Genomic DNA, 24,538 nt, shown 5'->3' with positions numbered 1-24,538 from the left:
AATACCGCTGCATGAATATATCCTTTTGGCTGATAGATGTATTGGTTGGGGTAGGGAGGTGTTCTTCTCTCCTCCTGTAAGCCGCATCTTATGTATTTCAATTTTTTATCTTAATCCTTAACTCAGAGAGTGATATACTTTATTGTCTTTAATCTTGGAGGCCTGGTTTTAGTTATCGTTACCTGACTACTAAATGCATTTCCTCCCTATCTGAATGATATTTAAGTCCTTTCTGGAATTAGAACGTCTTTCATATCAATCATATAAAATGAAATTGCTTTAATAATCTATACATTTACTGTTTAATCTGTATGAAACAGAACATATGTATACACCCATACATACATACTTCGCTGTACCTCAGATGCTAAAGCGTCTGCCTACAATGTGGGAGACCCAGGTTCGATCCCTGGGTCAGGAAGATCCTCTGGAGAAGGAAATGGCAACCCACTCCAGTATTCTTGCCTGGAAAATCCAATGGATGGGGAACTTGGTAGGCTACAGTCCATGGGGTCGCAAAGAGTCAGACACGACTGTGCAACTTCACTTCATACATACATATATATGTATGTGTATAGCCATTTCCCCAACTACATATATACTAATGGGTAAGTCTCTTTTTTTTTTCTCTTCCCCTGTTTTCCTCATCTACAAAGTCAGAGAATTAAAATTAAGGTTGGTTTTCACTCTTGACATTCCATAATTCTAGGAGATATCTTTAGTCGAGGTTAGAAGTTCTTAGACATGTACATTATCAGCCATCAGGTAACACCTGTTGTCCTATCCTAGGCACCACCAAGCTGTTTGATAAACCAAGGAAGCGAAAACGACAGAGGCATGCTACAGCCAAGGTGCATTGTAAAAAAGTGAAAAATGACATCTCATCAAAAGAAACTCCAAACTCTGAGGTATTACTCAGTTCTTCATCTTTTGACCTTCCATAGTGAAGCTTCTTTTCACAGTAGAGTCCACACCCCTCTTTCCCTTGAGTTTACCTGAAAATAGTATTCTATTGAAACTGTTAGTAGTGATAAGGAATACTGGAGAAAAGGAGAACCTGATTCTAGTAGAAGTAAGTCAAAACACATATGGTACCTGTGGGCATGACCTTTTTAAAAGATCACACCTCATGCTCTAAATGTCAGATGAAATACATAATTTGTTTCATCATGAAGTAAAATTGTTCTAAAACCAGAGAGCACCAATACCAAGAAAATACATGATCCAAATGAACTTGGATATTGCCCTTTAAACGTTGAGACTGCTACAGTTAAGGGAAAAACTCATTTGCTTATATATTGAAACTGCCAACTACTTAATTTAGAGTAATGTTTGTAAACGGTGACTTAGGAAACAAGTTTAAAGCCATTTCCTTACAGAGCATCACTGAAGTCATTGATGCTATCCCTCACTTTCCAATTCAGGTTAAGAGAGAATTAGAACAAGTCAGGTCAGCATCACACATTATGGTGCAGAGCATTTCTTTCCAGGACAATATGAATAGAATGCCCAAGGTGGGCATTATTTAGGAAATACTGATCTTGGAAGGACAAAAAAGTAATCAAATAAACTTAAGAATGTTTTCTCTCCCTTAGTGAAACCTTAAAATGGAACAGCTCAAAAAGTTCCAGTGGAACAGCCTCAGAGCAGTTAGTGGCAGGGCATGAGGCGCCCACTACCCGCCCAATCACAGCAGGGTTAGAACTAACATTGCATGCAGTCCGCCCGCGTGATTGGCTGAACATCTGTAAGTGCTTAATGGATAGACAAATAGCAGCCCAGAGGGAGGGGGTCAGATGGCGGAGACATCAATAATACAGATGTGGGATGTTATTTTTTTCTCTGCAAGGGAGAACTGATGACACACAGGACAGCTGCAAGCCCCAAGGAGACTGTTGAGGAGGGTGTAGAAAACGACCATGGAATGCCTGCATCTAAAAAGCTGCAGGGGGAACGAGGAGGTGGAGCCGCACTCAAGGAGAATGTCTGTCAGGTAGAGAATGTTTGCCAACTTGCATTTTGATTGCATGGTTATCTTTTAAGAGAAATCGTTGTCTCCCATCTCTTGATGACTTAGTCATGGTTAGAATAAAAATTTTCTGCGATGATTCCAGTGGAATTACTTATCTTCTTTAAGGCTTTAACTCTGCTCTCTCCCCACAAAAAGAGAAGTAAAATAGTGTTGTCCCTGGGTAGATAACATAAAGTTAGATCTGAGGTGGCAGAGAATCTGTGGTTGCTCAGCCAGAGGTAATTTTGCTCACTCATGGTGTAAGAATCTTTGGGTTTCTAGGGAATTTTTCAAGGAGAATTGTCACTTTGAGATCTTCTTGGTTTGTTTTGTTTTGTTTGCTTAAGTAGTTACTACTACTTTAGCGAACCTACAGTTTGTATTTCTGTTTAATAAGCATACAGTGTTTTTGTTATATGTTAAGTGTTTTTACATTCACTTTTTGAATACTGCATCATTTAGGTATCATAACAATCTCATAAGATTTTATTATCGTCATTTTTGTCGTTCAGTTGCCACGCCATCTCCGACTATTTCCAACCCCATCAACTGTAGCATACAGACCGCAGTATCCTTCACTGTCTCCCAGAGTTTGCTCAAATTCACGTCCATTGAGTCAGTGATGCCATCCAACCATCTCTTCCTCTGCCGCCCTCTTCTCTTTTTGCCTTCAGTCTTTCCCAGCATCAGGGTCTTTTCCAGTGAGTCAGCTCTTCACATCAAATGGTCACAGTATTGGGAGCTTCAGCGTCAGTACTTCCAGTGAATTTTCAGGATAGATTTTTTGTAGGATTGAGTCCTTGAAGTCCAAGGGACTCTCAAGAGTCTTCTCTGGCACCATAATTCAAAAGCATCAATTCATTAGTGCTCAGCCTTCTTTATGGTCCAGCTCTCACATCCGTACATGACTACTGGAAAGACCATAGCTTTGACTATATGGACCTTTGTTGGCAAAGTGATGTCTTTGCTTTTTAATACACTGTATAAGGAAATTGAGGCACCGGGTGTTAAATAGCTTGCTTGTAGTCACTTTGTGAAGCCAGGATTCAAACCCATATTGCCTGGGTTTGAGCCTTAACTGCTATGTTGTCTTGCTTTTCTGTGAAATGTGATGCTATAATGTCAAATGCCTTTATCTTACTTGGGAATAGAGTCAATTAAATGGATGCTTTGGTAATATATTCTCCTTTCACAGTCTTAATTTACCCTTGCAATGCATTAAAACTTGCATATAGAAGGTTGAAAATATTAGTGTCTTTTTTCCTAATTGAAACTTCTAAAAAATAAAATTACTCCAGGTATAAAATATTATTATTATGGCCAATATAATTTCAACTCAGTTTGTCTCTTGTTGATTATATTCAGTCCTGCTCGTGGTGTTAGTCCTCAGAGACTTAAGCCCACCAAAATTGTCATATAATATAAGGTATCATGACCCTGTGGTCTTGGTTTGTTTGGATCAGTCTTTGTTTCAGTCTGCTGTGCTTGTATAATTTATTTATTGACAGCACTTTCTTTCATGTTCTGGTGTCCCAATTGGAAAGATGAATTACATGGTCATCCCAATTAAAGGATTAGTCTGTAATATCTGGTTAATTTGAAAAATCTGTTCTTCAGTACATAGTATACTTGAATTTTTCCTGTTTGAGTGATGAAGGTGGATTTGTATGAATAGTAGATGATGGGAGGGCCAAACGTGATACTGGCTCAGGATCTTTTGCGGTCCCCCTTTTAATTCCTGGCTGTCTCTAGCCCTTTATTCCCAAAGCTTTTCTCCTTACTTGCTTATTTAAACTTTGATGTTAGGTGGCCAAGACCTGTTCTGTTTCTTTAGGTTCTTGAAAATATTAGACTTGCCTAGCCATCTTTCCCTTTTTCTTGTCTTACAAAATAAGTATAAGACTTTTTTCATTTTTAGCATTTTTCTGCTGATATTACTATAGGGAAACAAGTGGAAAATCACTATGGGGGAAAATATTTAAAGGTGTAACAAATATTGGGAATTTCCAGAATTTTAATAACTCTTTAAAAGTTTTCAAAGCAACAAAGTCAGATTTTTATTTCCTAAGATTCTATCATCATTCACACCCTGTTTTAGATGAGATTAATTTAGAAAGGTGATCTCTCACATAAGGTTCTTGATGTATCTCAAGGGTTGTTCACATGTCAACCAGAGCCCTTCTGGACTGTTGTGACCCCAATCCAACTGGGCAGTATTTCTTGCTTGAATGATTGCAGTAGCCTCTTTGATTATCTCTGCTTCCCCCCTTCAATTAATTTTTCATGTAGTCATAGGGACCAGTGCTTAGATAAATACCTAACTTCAACCTTCCCTTGGTATAGCTCTCATTATAATGACACACCTTTGTAATTATAATAAAATCTGAAACTCTGTGCAATAATCTATAAGACCACACAGCCAGGCTCTTGTTTGTCTTTTTCTCATTTCTTCCACTTCTAACTTTTGTTTGCTTTTGTCCAATGATGTTGACTTTGTGATTCATAAGCATGCAATGGTTTTTCCTATCTGTGGGCTTTCTGTACTTTCTGTCATTTTGGTCTCTTCATATTACATGGCTGACTTACCATTCAGAGGCCAGTCTAAGAGGCCAATCCTAACCACTTAGTCCAAATTTGCTATTTGAATTCTACCCAGATACTTATTTTCTGATAGTTTTGTTTATTCATTTACTTGTATCTTCGTATCCTTAGAATGTAAGAATGATGGGAGCCAGGACCTTGTTGTTCCTGGCATAACGGAGGTAATTAAATACTAGCTGAATGAATGGTGGTATTTTTTGTTTCTGCCAGAGCTGCTTCTTAATTTTTGCTTTAATGAAGACTTTCTGCTTGGGATTTTTAAAACCTTTCTCTATAGACAGATCTGTTTTCTTTTTCCTAACAGAACTGTGAGAAACTGGGTGAGCTGCTATTATGTGAGGCTCAGTGCTGTGGGGCTTTCCACTTGGAGTGCCTTGGATTAACTGAAATGCCCAGAGGAAAGTTTATCTGCAATGAATGTCGCACAGGTAAAGTAGATAGGTCTTCTTCCAGGGAAGTTTTGAGCTTTAAGTTTTTTAGGAAAAAATTGTTTATTAGAGACACTTTTTTGTGGTAATACTTAACTAATTCCTGCAGACACAGAGATAGGTGCTCTGTGGTCTTTGCCCTCCAAAGAACTTAAAGTGAATAATGAATGTGTAGCATAATGTAATGCAAACAGTGTTGTGAACATTAAAGTGCTGTGTGATGAAGATGCATAGTGCCAGGGAAGAAGGTGTCTGAGTTTGGCTTTAAGAGAGAAATAGAAATTGGTCTGTGGAGGAGAAGGATGGAAGGTCCAGTAAATAACATGTAAACTATTTGGGGAATAGATAACATAGTTCAGTATGTTTGGAGTTCTAGGTATTTTAGGGAGGAGGCGAGGCATAGGTCGTGATGAGGAGGGCTTCTGGGTTACTGATATTTTATGTTTCTTGATCTGACTGGTAAGAAATGTATTCACTTCATGATTATTTGTAAACTTAAACAATTTTATTAATGTATAATTAGCAAAGTGCACAAATTGTTTAACAAAAAAATGAGAAAGCTGTTTTGTGAGAGTTACAAGATATATATATCGGGTCAGTAACTAGGAGTGGTTAGATGAGACCCCACAGCTGTGCTAAAGAGATGGCTCTTTTTTCATCATTATGAGATGTTACAGTATGAAAATAGTAAGAAAATAGGGCTGATAATAAAGATCTTATAAGTCATTAAAACTGTAGGTGTGCATGATGTCATGCAAATAGAAAGCATCTGTAGTATGAGAAGAGGCCTAATAATAGTACCTGGGGATACCCACTTAAATGTGGCTACTGAGGAACTAGTCAAAAAAAAATATCCGTAGAGAGGCAGACGTGTCAGATAGACCAAGGAGGTTCTGGAATGAAAAGGAGATCTGTTTTTGGAAGCAAGAGTGCCTTACTGAACCAGACTGAAAGATGAATGGGTAGCAGTGTACACTGTGTATTACAGAAACTTAACTTCATTGAGAAAAGGAGCTGAAGGTAGGATGTTTTAGGGTTAGGAGGAGGAACATCTTTAGTAGAATGAAGGTTGAGAATTGTGTAGGGAAATAAATTTCCATAATAGGAGGGGAAATTATTGATGGAGTACAGTCACAGAGACAGGAGAGGATAGTCTTGAAGAGATGAAAAGATTAAAGAGGAATGTACCATGTAATTATGAGGAAGACAGACATTTTCCTTGACGTGGTGGGGAAGGTTTTGTAACTTTGTAACTTGAAGGAAAGAATATAGGTTTAGACTAGCCCTTGTGGAAAATAAGAGACAGAATTAACTGGTGTCTGTAAGTAGATGGCTATGTCAGATTGAGTTGTTTCATCTTTCTGCCACCACTTTCAGCAGTATAGGAACAAAAGTTGGAAGACAAGATAGTTGTGGGGTAATTTGGCCCTCTGCATAGTTGGGCTTTTGATCATTTTGTGCCATACGGTGCCATCTAGCCCTGTAAATGAAATTTAGAAACAAATTTTAGGTATGTGCATATCTCTGTTATCCTTATCTTGTTAGAAAGATCTTTTTTTTTTTTTTTTTTTCCCCTAATTTTGTTTTAACTTTCCATTTTATATTGGAGTGTAGTTGACTAACAATGTTGTATTAGTTTCAGGTGTACAGCACAGTGATTCACTTGTATCTATTTTTTAAAAATTCTTTTCCCATTTAGGTTGTTACAAGTATTGAGCAGAGCTCCCTATACTATACAGCAGGTCCTTGTTGGTTATGTATTTCAGATATTGTACACTATACATGTCTATCTCAAACTCTCTAATTATCCCTACCCTGCTGGTAACCATAAGTTTTTTCTCTTAAGTCTGTGAGTCTGTTTTGTAAATAAATTCACTTGTATTTTTTTTTTTAAGATTCTGTGTATAAACACTATCGTACTGTATTTGTTTGTCTCTATCTGACTTCGTTTACTCAGTGTGACAGTCTCTAGGTCCATCCATGTTGCTGCAAATGGCAGTGTTTCATTCTTTTTTAATGGTTGAGCAATATTCCATTTTATAGAGGTACCACATCTTCTTTATCTGTTTGTCTATAGATATTTAGGTTGATTCCATATCTCGACTTGTAAACAGTGCTGCAGTGAACACTGGGGTTCATGTGTCCTTTTGAACCTTGTTTTTCTCTGGAGAATGCCCAGGAATGGGATTTCAGGATCATATGCTAGCTAAAAATCATCTTTATTGAAGTTCAATTTGCCTACTATAAAATGTGCTTCTTTTAAATACATGTTTTGATAGGTTTGATAAAATGTATACACCCATGCGACCATGACCACAGTGAAGATTTAGAACATTGCCATGATGCCAGAAACTTTCCATGTGATCAGATCCAGTCAGTCTTTTTGCACCTCACCCCTTCACCCCCATCATCAATTTCAGGTTAAACAGTGATCTGCTTTCTGTTCAAAGCACATTAGATTTACGTTTTTTTAGAGTTTGTGTCCAGCTCACCATAGTGAGACTCATGTGTGTTGATGTATGTATCGGTAATTCATTCTTTCTTAAAATAGTGTTATTGAGGTTTAATTGGTGTATAGTAAACTACACAAAGTGTACATTTAGATAAGTTTTTCGTGTGTGTGTGTGTGTGTGTGTGTGTGTGTGTGTGTACACGCCTTTGAAACCATCCCTCTGTTGTAGTTATCTTGAGAGTCAACAACACTGTTGTAGGTATTGAGAATTCATTCCTTTTTATTGCCAGTGGTGTTCCATTGTTTGGATATAGCAGTTTGTTTATCCACTCATCTATTGATGTACCTTTGGATAGATCTTAAGTCAGGCTATTTTAAACAAAGAACTGTGTATCCTTTGAATGGATGCATTTTGTTGTATATTTATCTAAGAGCAGAATGGTGGTTTATATGGTCAGCTTTACTTTTTAAGAAACATTCAGTCCTTGTACCATTTTGCTTCACATCAGCAATGTGTGAGAGTTTTAATTCTGCCATATCTTCGTCAACACTTGGTAGTGTCAGTCTTTTTAATTTAGCTATTTGACAGATGAGTAGTGGTATTTCACTGTGGTTTTAGTGTGCATTTCATGATGGATGATATTGCACATTTTTTTATGTGCTTAGTTTTCTGTCTTGAGGAAGAAAGAATGCTCAAAGCTTTTTTAAAATTGGGTTTGGTTTTTTCTTTAATGTTGAGGTTAGTTTATGAAATTTTTGTTTTAATTGATTACATCTTTTTTCTTTTTTTGGTTAAGAAATCTTGCTAAACACAGTGTTGAAAAGATTTTGTTCTGAAAAGTTTTATAATTTTAGGTTTCACATTTAGGTCTATAGTCTATGTTGAATTACGTTTTTTATGTATTATGTGAGGTAAGAGAGATGTTTTATTTATTTATTTATTATTGGCTGTGCTAGATCTTCGTTGCTGCATGTAGGCTTTCTCTGGTTGCTGCGAATGGGCGTCTGGGTGTAGTGCATGGGCTTCTCCGTGCCATGATTCCTCTTACTGTATATAGAGCTCGGACTCTCCGGCTTGTGGGCTTCAGCAGTTGCAGCTCTCTGGCTCTAGAGCACAGGCTTAGTTGGCCTGCATTATGTGGAATCTTACAGACTAGGGATTGAATCCATGTCTCTTGCATTGGCAGGCACATTCTTAACCACTGGACCATAGGGAAATCCAAGGTTATTATTTTTGAATGAAGAAAATTTTACCCTAGTTTTAGTAAAGGTGAATAGAGTAAGCATAAAGGAGTCATTTCTTACTTGGCTCACCCTGTTTTCCTGTAGTAGGATGAACACACCATAACTTAGGTTACTCCACTTCAGTATTGGCTGCCAGTTATTCCACATCAGGCAAGTAGATAGCTTCTTTTCAAATACTTATTTAAGATTTTTTTCATAAAATCATTATTAATTGGGTGATATCACTATTAATAAAGATTTTAAGTGGGTAATTTTAATATGTTCCTATTTCCAGCAAGTGCCAAAAGCAGGCTTCATGTTCAAGTCTGTCTTGCCTCTCAAACCTGGGCTGTTTCCCTTATATTATGCTGCTTCTCAGAGAGAGGTAGATTTTTTTTTTCCTGTCTTACATTTTTTATTACAGAATTCCTCAGACATACACAGAAGTAGAGAGAAAACTGTAAAAGAATAAAGGTATAAAAGATTGAATGTACTCATCACTTAGCTTCAGTAATTACAACGTTTGGCCTCATTTTACTCAAAATATATGTAACTAGCATATTTTTTTAAACTTAAATAATATCCAGTATAAACAGTAACTCCTGTGTGTCTTCAGCTACTCAGTCCCACTTTCAGATTTTCCCATTTTGTCTTTGAATATATTGTTCTATAGTGTTTTGAATCGAGATCCAAATAAGGTCCCTGTATTGTATTTTTTGATAAAAAAAAAAATTCATCTCTTGAATTTCTCTTAGTCTACAACAGTACCATTCCCCTCACCTGATTTTTTTTTCCACAAGAGAAGTATATGTTTTATTTAGGCCAGTATATTAAAAATGTATCTGCATATAATTAACACATTATTGACTGGGGAATTTTTGCAGAAGGTAATGCTCATGGTGTTACATTGTCTTCAGTCAATAATGTGTCAATATGAAAATGACTGAAATTTTTTCCATTCTTTTTTGCTTGCCAGGTCTTCAAGCTCCAGTGTGTATTGACACTGACTACACATCTCAGTTTGGACTAGTCCCATTTTAAGTGCTTAGTATGCACCTGTGCTTTCCCTGTTGCACCTGTGCTAAACCATACCTTACCTGTCACCCCTACATGACGAACCTTATAGCTGGATCCAAATACCTGCACATATTTCAGGGGCCCCTCACCCATTTTTAGTATTCTTTATTTCTTGGAACAGTGCCTTTGTCTGCTAAGTTTTCCATATTCTAAATTTGGTTGATATATCCTTAATGTATCTTTTTAATTTGTTCATCTGTCCTCCATATTTCCCAGAAACGTGTAGTTAGATCTGGAGGCTGGGTTAGGTCAGGTCAGCTTTCTTTTGGCAAGAGTACTTTGTGGGGGATGTATACTTCCTGTTACATCACTTCAGCAAGCGTGTATTAAAATTTCTACTTAATAATAACACTAAGATTGTTCAGTGGGTTCATGTTGTCATCCTGACCAGTCTTATAACGTTCTTTACTGTGATATTATGATTTTAAATAAATACATATTTGGTCTTTGTCCAGTTTCTGGTACAGAGGTCCTGAAACACTTGAAATTTCCTAAGCGATGAGAGCTATAAAGATGTTTGTCCTTTTTTTTTTTTTTTTAATGTTAATGAGATGACTTTTGGATCTACCTAAAGAATGGGAGCTGGTTGCCAGGAGAACCAATCATATGATTAAAGGGATTCATCTCCCCCTTACCTTTTTGGAGGGGAGAGTGCTAGAGGTTGGATTAGTCCTCAGTTGCCTGTGATCTAATCAATCATGCCTAAGTAATGTGGCCTCCATTGAACCTCAAAAGCATGGGGTTTGGAGAGCTTCTGCGTTGGTGAACACATAGAGATTAGGGGAATGTGACATGCTTAGAGAGAGCCTGGAAGCTCTGAGCCCTTTCCCCATACCTTATTCTGTGTATTTCTTTTATCTAGCTGTTCTTGAATTATATTATATTTTAGTAAACTGATGATCTAGTAAGTAAAATGATTCTCTGAGTTCTGTGAACCATTAGAGCAAGGTAATCGAACCCAGCATTTGATTTATAGCCAATTGGTCAGAAGTACAGATGACAACCTTGTCTTAAAACTGGTGTCTGAAAGAGTGGATATGGAGGACAGTCTTATAGGACTGAGCCCTTACTTAACCTGAGGAATCTGATATTACCTCCAAGTTGATAGTGTCAGAATTGAGTTGAACTGTAGAATACCAGCTGGTGTCCGAGAGTTGCTTTGTGGTGTGGGCAACCTTCCATCCCCACCCCATGCTGGAATTTCATGCGTAATTGTGTACTCACTAACTCTCCACCTAATGGGTTAGCACTGAGTGAATCCTTGTGTTTTATATTAATTTGTTTTCTTTCTGTTTCCCAGGAATACATACCTGTTTTGTATGCAAGCAGAGTGGGGAAGATGTGAAAAGGTGCCTTCTGCCCTTATGTGGAAAGTTTTACCATGAAGAGTGCGTCCAGAAGTACCCACCCACCGTGATGCAGAACAAGGGCTTCCGGTGTTCCCTCCACATATGTACTACCTGCCACGCTGCCAATCCAGCCAGTGTTTCTGCGTCTAAAGGTATGTGTTTCTTGTGTGGGCCAATCTAATTACAGAACCTCAGCTTCGTTGGCAGTGGATGTTTCCAGATGGAATCTATTATCTATCTTCATGGTGTCCAGCTTTTGTTAGCGTACCAGCATCTACCGTGAGAGGTCAGAGAATAATAGACAAGTCTAGCAGCCACCACATTTTTACATGTGCTTTATGGAGCCCTGGCATTACATAGTAGCTTTAAAATATTTATATATTTATGGCTGTGCGGGGTCTTCGTTGGCTTTGCACAGATATCTCTAGTTGTGACAAGCAGGGTCTGCTCTTCATTTCAGTGCACAGGCTTTTCATTGCAGTGGCTTCTCTTGTTGAAGAGCCCAGGCTCTAGGTGCATGGATGTCAGTAGTTGTGGCACATAGGCTCAGCGGTTGCAGCTCATATCCTCCAGAGTGCAGCCTCAGTAGTTGTGGAATGTGGGCTTACTTGTTCCCTGGCATTTAGAATCTTCCCAGAACTAGGGATCAAATCTTTCACTTACATTGGCAGGTGAATTTTTATCCACTGTGCCACCAGGGAAGCCCAGTAAATATTTGGAACTCAAGTGACATTTAGTTTGCAAAGGTGTTCTGCTGGATATCTTACATTTTTTCACTGCACCATGCAGCTTGTGGGATCTTAGTTTCCCAACCAGGGATTGAACGTGTGCCCTGGGTACTGAACGTACAGTGTCCTAACCACTGGACTGGTAGGGAGTTCCCTCTGCTGGATATCCTCCTCCATTAGAATAAAATGTATTCTTCTCCCGTGGGCCCTGTATCTGTGGCTACCAGATGTGATATCATTCAGACATGATATAGGGCAGAATTTATTTTGTGCTGATTGGTTTTATTTTTGAAAATGGAAATTCCTATCCTGAAAATTTTTTAGTCTGTCATACTTAGGCTGAGAGCTGAGCTTTCCAAACTGTATGTGGGCACAGGTAAACTCAAGTGTTTAAATTCTTTCTGCTTAGTAATAGTGGGTCTCTTACTGATTTCACTGAAAGTCAAATATAGTGTCTCTACTATTAAATCCTTATTTGCCCAAAGAGCCTCCCTTCTCCCTATGGGGACTGAGGAGGAAAAATGCAGCAGTGTTGGCTTTTCTTTTAAGCAGAGTGGCAGTACCTTCTGTAAGATGATTAAGATGATTTCCTGGCCCTGTAGATACCGTAACGTTCTTGACCAAAATTGCAATTTAACCATCAGCTACTTTCCCCTTCTCATTTGCTATTGCAGATTGCATTCAGGTGGCTTGGTAATGGTTTTTAGTTGGTTAAGTGTGTTAGAAGATATATCTCAAGTGGGTTTGAGGTAGAGAGGTTCATTCATCTAAAAGAAGCGCAGAGTAAAAGTCAACAAAAGCAACCATTAATGTTTCTACCATCTGGTCTTTTAGTCTGATCGTATACACACGTACCACCACCGTTTAGTCTGCCTCTGATTCCAGTTTCCAAAGAGTCAGGACAGTGGTTTGAGTACGGCTTATCCTTGCTGAGGCAGGCTTGCTTACTGTTGTGGTGTCTTTGACTCCTTAAGGCTGTTTGTTGTATGGTTTCCATCTCAGCTTTTTCATAGAGAATTGGGTGTTTAAGATCTCTTGACCTAGTAGTGCTTCCATTTGTTTGTGTCATTTTCCCAGTGCTAGCAAACAGACTTGAATAACATTGCTTTTATACTTACACTCACATTGTTTTTATACTTAATCTCTTTTTCTTTTGTCCCTCCCTGGTTTTTCTGCTTCTTGTATTTTTAGGTCGACTGATGCGCTGTGTCCGCTGCCCAGTGGCATACCATGCCAATGACTTTTGCCTGGCTGCTGGGTCAAAGATCCTTGCATCCAATAGCATCATCTGCCCTAATCACTTTACCCCCAGGCGTGGCTGCCGAAATCATGAGCATGTTAATGTTAGCTGGTGTTTTGTGTGCTCTGAAGGTAAGACTTAACTTGTTGATGTATGGATAGTGTAAAGAGAGATTAATTTAGCAGTGTTAAATTGCAACAAATATATAGTTTTGTTCCATTGCCACTAGAAACTATATTGGGAAGTGATGTCCTGAATTACTGATAACAGTACAGTGGTTTTGTTCCCTAATAGGGAGAGGTTTTATTTTTGTTATTTTGAATAATGATTTAATTTTAACAAAATGATAAACAGTTGAAACAATTAAAAAGATTAAGAGAAAAGGAACAAAGTCATTCTTGGAAAATTTGAGATTGTGGTCAAATGAATAAATTTAGGGGATATAATGTATAATATTGTGACTATAGTTAATGATACTATATTTTTAAAAGTTTCTGGGAAATCAGATCTTAAATTCACACATACACACTGCTTAAAATTGTAACTATTTGAAGTGTTTTTAATTTTTGGCTGTGCTGGGTCTTTGTTGCTGCATGCTGCGCTCTCTTGTGGTGCATGGGCTTCTCACTGCAGTGGCTTCTCTTGCTGTGGAGCACAGGTTCAGTAGTTGCAGCGTGCAGACTCTAGAGCACACAGGCTTCAATAGTTGTGGCACATGGGGCTTAGTTGGCCTGTGACATGTGGAATCTTCCTGAACCAGGGATCAAATCTGCATCCCTGGTGCTGGCAAGTGGATTCTTAACCACACACCACCAGGGAAGTCCGTGAGGCATTGAATGTGTTACCTAGTATTATTGTGGTAATCTTTTCACAGTATATATACATATCAAGTACATATATGTTGTTCATTTTAAATGTACACAATATTATATGTTAATTGTATCTCAGTAAAGGTGGAGGCGAGTAAAAAATAAATAGGAAGTAAATAAGAAATTTTAAAAACCCTAAATAGCCCCAAGTCCTATATCAGAAAAAAACATTGCTTAATATTAAGTCATAACACTCCAGACAGAGGTGCATATAAGTAGGTAGAAGGGGCAGAAGTTTGGATAGAAATAGCTCTAGAAGATGGTGTTATGTAATTGTGTGTGGTTTTTTAAAATCAATTTTATATTTAAAAGGGAATAAATAAGGGGAAAGTAAAAGAATTTATGAACTTCTGTTAAATATTTCCTTACTATAACATATATTAGTTTCTATAAAGTTTTCTATGAAGGAAAAATAAGTTATATGTCTTTATCTGTATCTCCCCCACATCCCCTACTTAAAACATACTTACTTCTAATTTAGAGCAGAATCAATATTTTCCTTCTTAAACACAGCCTGATTTTTGCTAGTTACATTAAGTGGACTATTTAGTACTCCACCAGTCTGTTTACTGTGGTGCTTATAGTTCTAAATTACTTATTTCAATTTTTCTCTTAGTTGGCCAGACTTCTGAGAAGCACCCAGGAGGCCTGCGTTTCTCTGCTTGAGACTGTTCAACTTTTACCTCTGTTCTAGAAGCACACATTGGGTTACTATAAGATTGTTGGCCGCTTGTTCTTTTTCTAAAACTTTTATGGATATTACTCTACTAATTTTTAGTGTTGAGGGTGGTACCAACATCCTTTTATCTAGTTTTTTTATTTCCTTCTCAAATTAACTAAAATTTGTGGGTTAGTAATTTGAGGGAAACAATTTTCTTGACTTTTCTATTTCTTAAGATCTACTTACTGGTGATACAATTGCATGAAAATTTGACTGGTTGCGAACATTCTGAGGGACTAATTTTTAAGAGTCAGCATTTGTATTTGAATTAGCATCCCTTTTGAAAAATTTGTATATACTAAAGAGTGCTAAAGCCAAAAAAACTTTTATGACTGCTTTATGTGATTGAAAATGGTCAATCAGGACTTTGTTGTTGTTGCTCTTAAGATTTATGTAACATGACTAGGGTTTGCATCAATACATCCTTAAATTATGGTGCTAATATAGAATAAATAGAATATTAAATGCAATCATTCGGGTAGAAATGGAATTTTTATGTAGTTATGGATATTTTACTGCACAAAGGATTGTGCTGGATTTGGTTTTAGACATGTTAGCTTTGTGATTGTCTTGTCTCTTAGAATGAAAATAGACATCTGTCTGAGAGGCTGAAATGCAGGCTCCAAAACTTTTCCATGCTTCATGAAAAATGGGGAGATAAAACAGCTTTAGCACTAGACTGTTTTTAATTACATAAGTAGCATGAGATGGTTTCAAAAGTAGTGTGGCTGCTGTGTGATGGCAGTCTTAAGTTGTGGCGTAGTAATGAGCACCCAGGAAGACTGAGTAGCTGTAGCAGTGGCTCTGAAGACGTGGGCCCTGACGCCCGGGGAAGTGGAGGGCCCAGAGACACGCCCAGAAGCCCTCATGGCGTCGTAGCTCTTTTCATCATAATTCCTAGATGTTACTTGCCTTTTTTACTTTGTTGACATTTGTACTGGTGGTATATAGCCAGTAGTAATACTACCAACACCTTAACACAAATCAAGGTGGTGGTTCTAAACTGAACAAGTAAAGGCAGTAACTGTGTTCTGTGTCACTTACCCACTTGCAGTAAAAACATGGAAGTTTCATGTAACCGTATCCTTGATTTTATTTATTTAGTTTTTAAAAATATTTATTTCTTTATTTGGCTGCACTGGGTCTTAGTTGCAGCATGCGGGCTCTTTAGTTCTGCATGCAGGACCTAGTTCACTGAACAGGGATCGAACCCGGGCCCCTTGCATTGGGACCACAGAGGCTTAACCATTGGACGACCAGGGAAGTCCCACAATGTCTTTGATTTTAAAAAGTAAGTTCAGTTCAGTCGCTCGGTCTTGTCCGACTCTTTGCGACCCCATGAATTGCAGCACACCAGGCCTCCCTGTCCATCACCAACTCCCGGAGTTCACTCAAACTCACGTCCATCGAATCAGTGATGCAAAAAGTAAGTAAAATTTATTAAATATCAACTCTCACATAGATGTGGTTTTAGGTATACATAAAGCAGTTCTGTTGCATACTGATCATGATCTAAAGTTAAGCATTCATGTAATTGAGTTGCAATCTGAACTAGCTGCCTTGTTTGTGGAACACCATTTTTAGTCTTAAAAATTACCGAAAACCTATGGCTCTTCATTCTTGGATATTTGTCAGATATTTTCTTGGAATGGATAAAAATGAGCATGTCAATTCAAGGAAAAACGACTGACAAAGTGTTGCCAATGATAAAATTTGAGTTCTTTAGTGGAAATTAGAATTTTGGAAAACATATACCTACTGACTCTGAGCTTTATGACTTCCTAGTATTTACTGATGAGATCATGGTGACACTATAGTAGTATGTAATGAAACAGGTCAGTATATGGAAGGTCTGGGACTTCCCTGGTGGTCTGTTGGTCCCATGCTTTCAGTGCAGGGGCCCCAAATTCAATCCCTCTTCAGGGAACGAGGTCCCACATGCCATAACTTGAGAGTTCACATGTCACAGTGAAGATTGACAGTGTGTGCCACAACTAAGACCTTGTGCAGCCAAATAAATAGAAATAAGTATTAAAAATATTTGGAAGATCTGCCAGACTCAGCAAACTAATATTTTCCATAGGAACAATGCATGATGTTAAAAAACCAGGCATTTGTAAAGGATCCATTCAAAGTGCAAGACAGATCAATGAATTTTAATGTAATAGTACTGAAAGTTTATTGATATAGTTTCAGAGTTGACACCGACTAAGGTTTTTCCTGTGAGGTTTTAGTGTATAGTATCAAAGAAGAAGAATTACAGTACTCCTTTTTCCAACTGTTCATTTGTGAGAGACCAGATTTTCTTCACCAGATCACATTTTGCAACAAATTCAAGTAAAAAAATATTTGCAAAAAAGTATGATGGCCATTGATCAAAATCATCAAAAGGTCTGCAAGTAATAAATGCTGAAGAGAATGTGGAGAAAAGGGAACTCTTCTACACTATTGGTAGAAATGTAAATTGGTGTATGGAGAACAGCATAGAATGTTTACTCAGTCGTGTCCGACTCTTTGTTACCCCATGGACTGTAACCCACCAGGCTCCTCTGTCCATGAACTTTTCCAGGCAAGAATACTGGAATGGTTGCCATTTCTTTTTCCAGGGGATCTTCCTGACCCAGTGATCAAACCCGGGTCTCCTAGCATTGCAGGCAGAGTCTTTATCTTCTGAGGCACGTTCCTTATGAAACAAAATATAGAGTTAATCATATGATCCAGCAGTCCCACTCCTGGGCATATGTCCAAAAAAAGGTGAAAACTCTAATTTGAAAAGATACATGCATCCCAATATTCATAGCAGCACTATTCACAATCACCAAGTTATCCATAAAAGTGTTACTTAATGTTAACATAATAGGTTCATTGTTACTTTTTAACGAATTAATTCTATTTTTAGCCCATATCAACAAAAGTTCACTGGGAATCTCCTTATTTTTCAAGATTATAACATATTCCTGGAAGATTTTTCTACCAAGGCCATGTAATTGGCAAACTGTTTTATTAAAAGGCCTGAGTATCTAAGATTATCCTGCTGTTATAAGACAAGGAAAGAGTAGTCTTAAATCTTTTTTTTTGTCCATGTGTAGGAGAAAAGTGAAGGTGGTTATCAGTGTTAGGGTAATAATATGGTAAATCATAAATTAGAAAGTAATCTATTACTAGGATTCAAGAATCTATTTACACTTTATTTTCTTTTACCTTCTTCCACTAAATATCATCTTTTCATCTTTTGGTTTCTTAAGATGGTTCATGTGATTTTCCTTCTTTTCTTCCTCTCTTTCTCCTATGTGTTTCCTTTACTCCCACCAGACAGATCCTCCTGCTTGTCTCCCATTCATCACCCAGAGTAATCCTGTCAGTTTCTTTTCATATCCTCCCTTAGTTCATCCCATTATGTCCTTCCCAGCAAAACTGTTGTGCTTGCCACCCTTGGCCTTTCTTCACTGGTTATTCTTCAATCCAGATTTTTTTCCCATGCCTTCTTTGAAGCCCTAATTCAAATGCCTTATTGTATATATTTTCTAGTTGTCATGACTATCAGGTGAATAAAAGGATTTTTTTTTCTTTTTTACAAAGGCCATGTAATTAGCATGTTATTAAATTTTGACTCAGCAGATAAATAAGCATAGAGAGGAATGTTCTAGAGGGTATTCCATTATTGGGGTGGTTAAACTCATGTGACTCTATGTCCTGTGCTGACTGTTTATACCATCTATAAAATGCAGTACTACTGCTACTACCAAGTCGCTTCAGTTGTGTCCGACTCTATGCGACCCCATAGACGGCAGCCCACCAGGCTCCCCCGTCCCTGGGATTCTCCCGGAAAGAACACTGGAGCGGGTTGCCATTTCCTCCTCCAATGCATGAAAGTGAAAAGTGAGAGTGAAGTTGCTCAGTCGTGTCCGACTCTTAGCAAGTCCATGAACTGTAGCCCACCAGGCTCCTCCGTCCATGGGATTTTCCAGGCAAGAGTAGTGGAGTGGGGTGCCATTGCCTTCTCCATAAAATGCACAAGGATAGCCAAATATGACTTTTGAGAGCATAGAGTACAGCCTATATGTGTTAAATAAACAAGTTCTGGAAACTTGTTTTGTAGCAACAGAACCTCTTACGAAATGAAGCCTTATCCTGAATTTGAACTCCAGTGTACAAAACAGGAGATTTTCTCTAGTTGAAGCTAGAGTTGGGTCTTAAGAGCACATTTCTGGCCACAACAAAACAAATGCCCCAAAACTTGTTTTATGGAGAAAGGGGAAGGCCCAGTAGAAATCATTTGAGGATGGTGTCACAAAAGTAAGTTTTTCAAAGATTTTTATGTGGGAAAAGAAGCACAGTTAAACCAGGAAGATGCACATATATACCTTGCTTATGGCTTTGTCCTTCATTATCTCTTCAGGATGAAACTTGGAATTACATGTTTGAGTCTAGCGTGTTTGAACATGCTAGTTTCTGGCATGAGATAAATAAGGCATTTATCATATTACGTGTACGTGACATCTCTTTACCTGAAATTCTTTATCTGTAACCATGATGTTTCACATTCAGATATGTAAACTGAGTCATTTTGAGTAAAACTCTTTTAAGAAGTGAAAATTCATTCTCGTTGCAATGTATATAATTATTCTGGTATCTGAAAACTTAGCAGGAAAGGGGAGATCTTATGTCTAACTGAAGTTCAGCCAAAAAATCACAGTCGTACATGTGATTTCTGTCACCAGTAAAAATCAGATATTATTATAGATATCTTGAAACCTTGTGTCCAGTCATTACTACTGCTAGATCTTATTTGTGTGTTACAGAGGACTGTATATAATTCTAATGTCTTGTTCTAACATTCTGTTCATTTTATTCTATGTTCTTGTATTAATTTTATGCATTTATAAAGTTTATTCTGCAAAGGGCCCTTAAGGTGTTAGGAGAGAACCCAACAAAAAATGATTAAAAAGTAATTAAAAAAAAGAGAAAGAACTGACCTTATAGAGACTACTAATGTGCCAGGCACTGTGGGGCAATTTATTTTCTTATTTAGTTCTCAGATAGGTGTGATTATTTAGTGTTCATTGCAGAAAATACTTTACCATTGAAGAAGTTAAAGTTCAGCAAGGAAAGTGAATTCCCCAGACTGATTTATCTTAGAGTTCAAATCTGATATCACTTAAAGCTTGTGCTCTTTATACTCTGGTCATTGTGTATCATTGATATTTATTTATAATGTGTTGTCTTTTAATGAAGAGGAAGAAGTTGGAGGGGAGGCAGGTTGTGTACATACATGACTTAAAGGGATTTACTTCTGCCCTCATTGCCCTAACCTAATTTTGCCAGTAAGATCTCATGATTTGCTGTGACTCTTAACAGATCCCCAGGGGTATGGTTCAAGTACATTGGAGAGGGAATACTCTTATATAAAAGTCTTTGTAAATAACTAATTAAATTACCAAGCCCTGGGCTGCAAGATAATCGGTTAGGAACTGAGCAAAACCTATTTCAGCTGGGTCCTTGTATGCAGCCTTGTGATTCTGAGTGCCAGATTTTTTGATTCCCACAGGAGGCAGCCTTCTGTGTTGTGATTCTTGCCCTGCTGCTTTTCATCGTGAATGCCTGAACATTGATATCCCTGAAGGAAACTGGTATTGCAATGACTGTAAGGCAGGCAAAAAGCCACATTACAGAGAAATTGTCTGGGTAAAAGTTGGAAGATACAGGTGAGTAAGCATGAAGGAGACTGACAGTTCTTTCACCAGCCTGTGTTTCTTGTGTTTAACTTTTTAAATAAATGGTCTAATTAAAGAAGGTTTACCCACTCCCCTATTAACTTTCCATCATAAAAGAAAAAAACTATATACTAAACTATATATCATCTGTAGAAGCTTTATTAATGAAAACAAACCCATAATATCGCAAACAATGAAGATGCATCGCTAACATTTTGGCATATTTACTTTCAGACACACCAATACATGCACCTTCAAGATAACTGACCTATTGTTATTTGTACCCAGTTGTGTGTGTTGCTTTTTCTTTTTAAAATTACTTGTATTGCATATTGTTGATGTTTGGTCACTAAGTCATGTCCAGCTCTTTGTGACCCCATGAACTGCAGTACACATGGCTTCCCTGTCCTTCCCTATCTCCTAGTTTGCTCAGATTCATGTCCATTGAGTTGGTGATGCCATCCAACCATCTCATCCTCTGTCATCCCCTTCTCCTCCTACCTTCAGTCTTGCCCAGCATCATGGTCTTGTCAAGTGAATTGGCTCTTTGCATCAAGTGGCCAAAATTTTGAAGCTTCAGTATCAATCAGTCCTTCAGTGAATATTCAGAGTTGATTTCCTTTAGGGTTGACTGGTTTGATCTCCTTGCAGTCCATAGGACTCTCAAGAGTCTTCTCCAGCACCACGGTTTGAAAGCATCAATTCTTCAGTGCTCAGCCTTCTAATGGTTCAACTCTTATATCTGTACATGACTACTGAAAAAACCATAGCTTTGACTATATGGACTTGCTGGCAAAGTGATGTCTCTGCTTTTTAATAGCTATCTAGATTTGTCATAGCTTTTCTTCCAAGGAACAAGTGTTTCTTAATTTTGTGGCTGCAGTCTTTTGGAGCCCAGGAAAAGAAAATTTGTCACTGTTTCCACTTTTCCCCCATCTATTTGCCATGAAATGATGGGACCGGATGCTATGATCTTTTTTGAATGTTGAGTTTTAAGCCAACTTTTTCAGTCTCCTCTTTCACCCACATTAAGAGGCTCTTTAGTTCCTCTTCGTTTTCTGCCATTAAGGTGCTATCATCTGCATATCTGAGGTTGTTGATATTTCTCCCAGCTCTCTTGATTCCAGCTTGTGAGTCATTCAGCCCTGAATTTCACATGATGTTGAGTGCACAAAAAATATTATAACATGCATGATTTTGAAGAAATACTTGTGTGTGTACCTCCCAGTTTAAAAACATAGCACCTTTGAGGTTCCCTCTCTGCCCCTATCTGAATCTTCTTTCCGCATCCCTAGAAGTAACTGCAGTACTGCATTTTGTGTTTTTTCTTTGCCTGACTGTATACATTTACCATATGTGTGTTTGATTCTATATGTTTTAGTCCTTTATATAAAGGAATTGTTGCTGTATTTTCTTGCAGCATGTTTTTTTATTTCTTCTTTTGCTCCTTAGATATTATGGTTAGTGCAGTGCTCGGTTCATTCGTATTTCACTATTCCAGAGTGTTCCTTTATGTTTACATGCAGTGTGGTGTATTTATTTATTTATTTATGTATTCTCATGTTTGAACTATGAACATTTTGTGTGTGTTTCTTGGTATATATGCACGGGAGTTTATTTACCGCATTCTCACAGTAGAATAGCATTGTCTTCCTAAAGGTTGTTGTTGTAATTTATATGCTTGTTTTGCCAAGCTGATGGGGGTGGGGTATTATTTTGGGTGTTCCATTTTTGTATACTTCTAGTAATTTTTCAAAGTTGCCCTCTTTAAAGGCCAGTTTATATTTTGTTGTATAGTGTCCCACAGCATCTTCCATCATTCCCTTAATGTTGAATATTTAAATTGTTTACAGATTTTCATTTTTTCAGATTCCTCAGTGAACACTATAGTCGTAAAGTTTTGTCCATGTCTCTAATTACTTCCTTTTATACATTCCTTGATGTGGAACAGCAGTCTGAGGGCGTATGTTTGGGTCTGTGAGCATGTGCGTGAGGGTGGCCTCTCCAGGCTTTTTGCACATACTGCTTGTTTCTTCTCTAGTTATATTGTAAGGATGCCCTGGGTCAGACATTAATGTAGGTTAGGGAGACATTGCTATTCTTTATTCCTCTCTCCAAAGTAGGATTCTTTTTAGTGCCTTGCAGCCTTCTAGAGGTTTTCTTCCTTGTTTTCACATTTCCCAGGTGGTGGCCAGCTGAGATCTGCCATCCTCGAGCTGTACCTTCCAATATTGACAAGATGAGACATGATGTAGGCGAGTTCCCTGTGCTCTTCTTTGGGTCTAATGACTACCTGTGGACTCACCAGGCCCGAGTCTTTCCCTACATGGAGGGGGATGTGAGCAGCAAGGATAAGATGGGCAAAGGAGTCGACGGGACATACAAAAAAGGTAACTTTATCTTTTTTGTTTCTTAGGCCAACATAGATCTCTGTTGCCTGAGTATCTTCTCTCTGTTTGAATTAAATGTTTTAGAATTTATATACAGTCTATTAGCAGCCATGTTCTACCCTCTGGAGCAGTATGTGGCTGCAGCTATAGAATTTTGCAGACAAGTTGACCCATATAAATCAGTAGTTTTGAAGCTAACCTTTACTTAACTAGAATTTCCTTAAGGAATGTTTCTTATCAATCCTGTTTTATCAGCATCCCATCAAGTAAGTACTGGAGCTTTGGAACTGTTTTATAGAATAAATACTTCAGTTTGCTTGGCAAGGACCAGAATCTCTAGCAGAGTCACATTTGTTCCAAGGAGAGTTTTTTGTTTGTTTGTTTTTTTAAGTTAAGAAGAAATAAAATTCAACCAAAATTATAGAACAATATAAGATAGTGAAAGCACATAAATGTTCGAAATCAGAGTTTTTTTTTAAGCTGGCCTAGCAGTGAAGGGGAAGAGGCTATTTTGAGGCCAGGAGGGTCTGACAGCGATATCTCTCCCTATGTAATGAGTAAGAGTTGCTTTGAGAATTCAATGAGATAATATAAAAATCAGCCTGCAACGCATATGGTTGGTATCCCATCGATGATAATTAGCTTCTTCCTTTAGCTGTCCTTTAAAAGGCAATACAGGTATCTCTTATTATTTGAATATGTTTGGACAGTGATGTGTAATATTTTGTCTGCATAGTGAGGTGAAGAGATTCCAAGCAGGTAGAGCTTCTTAGATGGGGAATGAAGATGATGTACATAAGGAACAAGTTTGACAGAAGTTTTGTTTGCCTCATGTTATTTCAAGGGTCCTCATTTACCTGTTGGAATGTGCTTTCTGTGCAGATATGGGCTATCAGTACTAATACTACAGGAGTTTTGTTCTTGAGCCTTAGACTCTCAGGTGGTCAAGGACCAAGTGACCAACATCTTTGCCTGTGTAGAGCTGGCTACCATCAAGGCTAGGGGTGAAGTTGGAGTGTAGGAAATATTGCAAATCTGAGCCTGCTGAAGCTCTGTGATTCTGCTCTCTATGCCTTGAACTTCGGCTGGCGGGATGCCTCTACCTTTAAGGAACACACGGTTTTGTGGGTGGACACAGTCAAATGGTCGTTCTTTGAGAGTGTTGTGGCAGAAATGTGCAAGGTATGCTGTGGGAGCCAACCAAGAGTATGCAAAACAGTGCTGAGGATGACAGTATGGAAGTCATGGATGACTTCTTTCTTAAGTGATGCTTTCAAGATAATTACCATTTTTTGTTTGCCAGTCCCTATTCAAAGTTTGTTTTCCCACTTTAAATCTTTGAGGCAACCCTATAAGTTAGATGCTATTATCTTTATCTTCTAATGAGGAAACTGAGGCACATAAAAGTTAAATTGGGAAAATTCTCTGGTGGTTAGGACAACGTGTTTTCACTGCTGAGGGGCCAGGTTCAGTATCTGGTCGGGGAACTAAGATCCTACGAGTTACATGGCGTGGCCAAAAGGAAGTTTAATTTGTTGCCCAAAGTCCCTGTGCCAGTAAGTGATATGGGAAGGTTTCATACTCTAGCAGTTGGACCCCAGAATCCACACTCTTAACCACTGCACTGACTATGAAAAAGTTAAATTAAAATGTAACAAGAAGACAGTGTATGTAAAAGTGCACCTTGAGTCTAACATGATGAGTTAGTGATCTCTAAGTATTTGGTAGAGTTTA

The 24,538-nt window shown here is 38.0% G+C and overlaps 1 protein-coding gene across 12 annotated transcripts in view; it reads left to right on the top strand.

Moving 5' to 3' along the window:
• NSD1 (nuclear receptor binding SET domain protein 1) overlaps nucleotides 1-24,538 on the top strand; it is a 154,026-nt gene that overhangs the window by 104,492 nt on the left and 24,996 nt on the right. For all 12 annotated transcript variants that reach the window (XM_044947771.1, XM_044947773.1, XM_044947770.1 and 9 more), the window contains 7 exons: nucleotides 790-908; nucleotides 1,850-1,993; nucleotides 4,917-5,040; nucleotides 11,094-11,294; nucleotides 13,062-13,241; nucleotides 20,249-20,405; nucleotides 22,599-22,804. In XM_044947771.1, coding sequence (XP_044803706.1) covers nucleotides 790-908; nucleotides 1,850-1,993; nucleotides 4,917-5,040; nucleotides 11,094-11,294; nucleotides 13,062-13,241; nucleotides 20,249-20,405; nucleotides 22,599-22,804 — 1,131 coding nt within the window. The remainder of the gene's footprint in view (nucleotides 1-789; nucleotides 909-1,849; nucleotides 1,994-4,916; nucleotides 5,041-11,093; nucleotides 11,295-13,061; nucleotides 13,242-20,248; nucleotides 20,406-22,598; nucleotides 22,805-24,538) is intronic.

This window comes from Bubalus bubalis, chromosome 9 (assembly GCF_019923935.1).
Source record: "Bubalus bubalis isolate 160015118507 breed Murrah chromosome 9, NDDB_SH_1, whole genome shotgun sequence".
NCBI classification, from domain to species: Eukaryota; Metazoa; Chordata; class Mammalia; order Artiodactyla; family Bovidae; genus Bubalus; species Bubalus bubalis.
The sequence above is the reverse complement of the archived record's forward strand: the minus strand, read 5'-3'. Positions and strand labels throughout refer to the sequence as shown.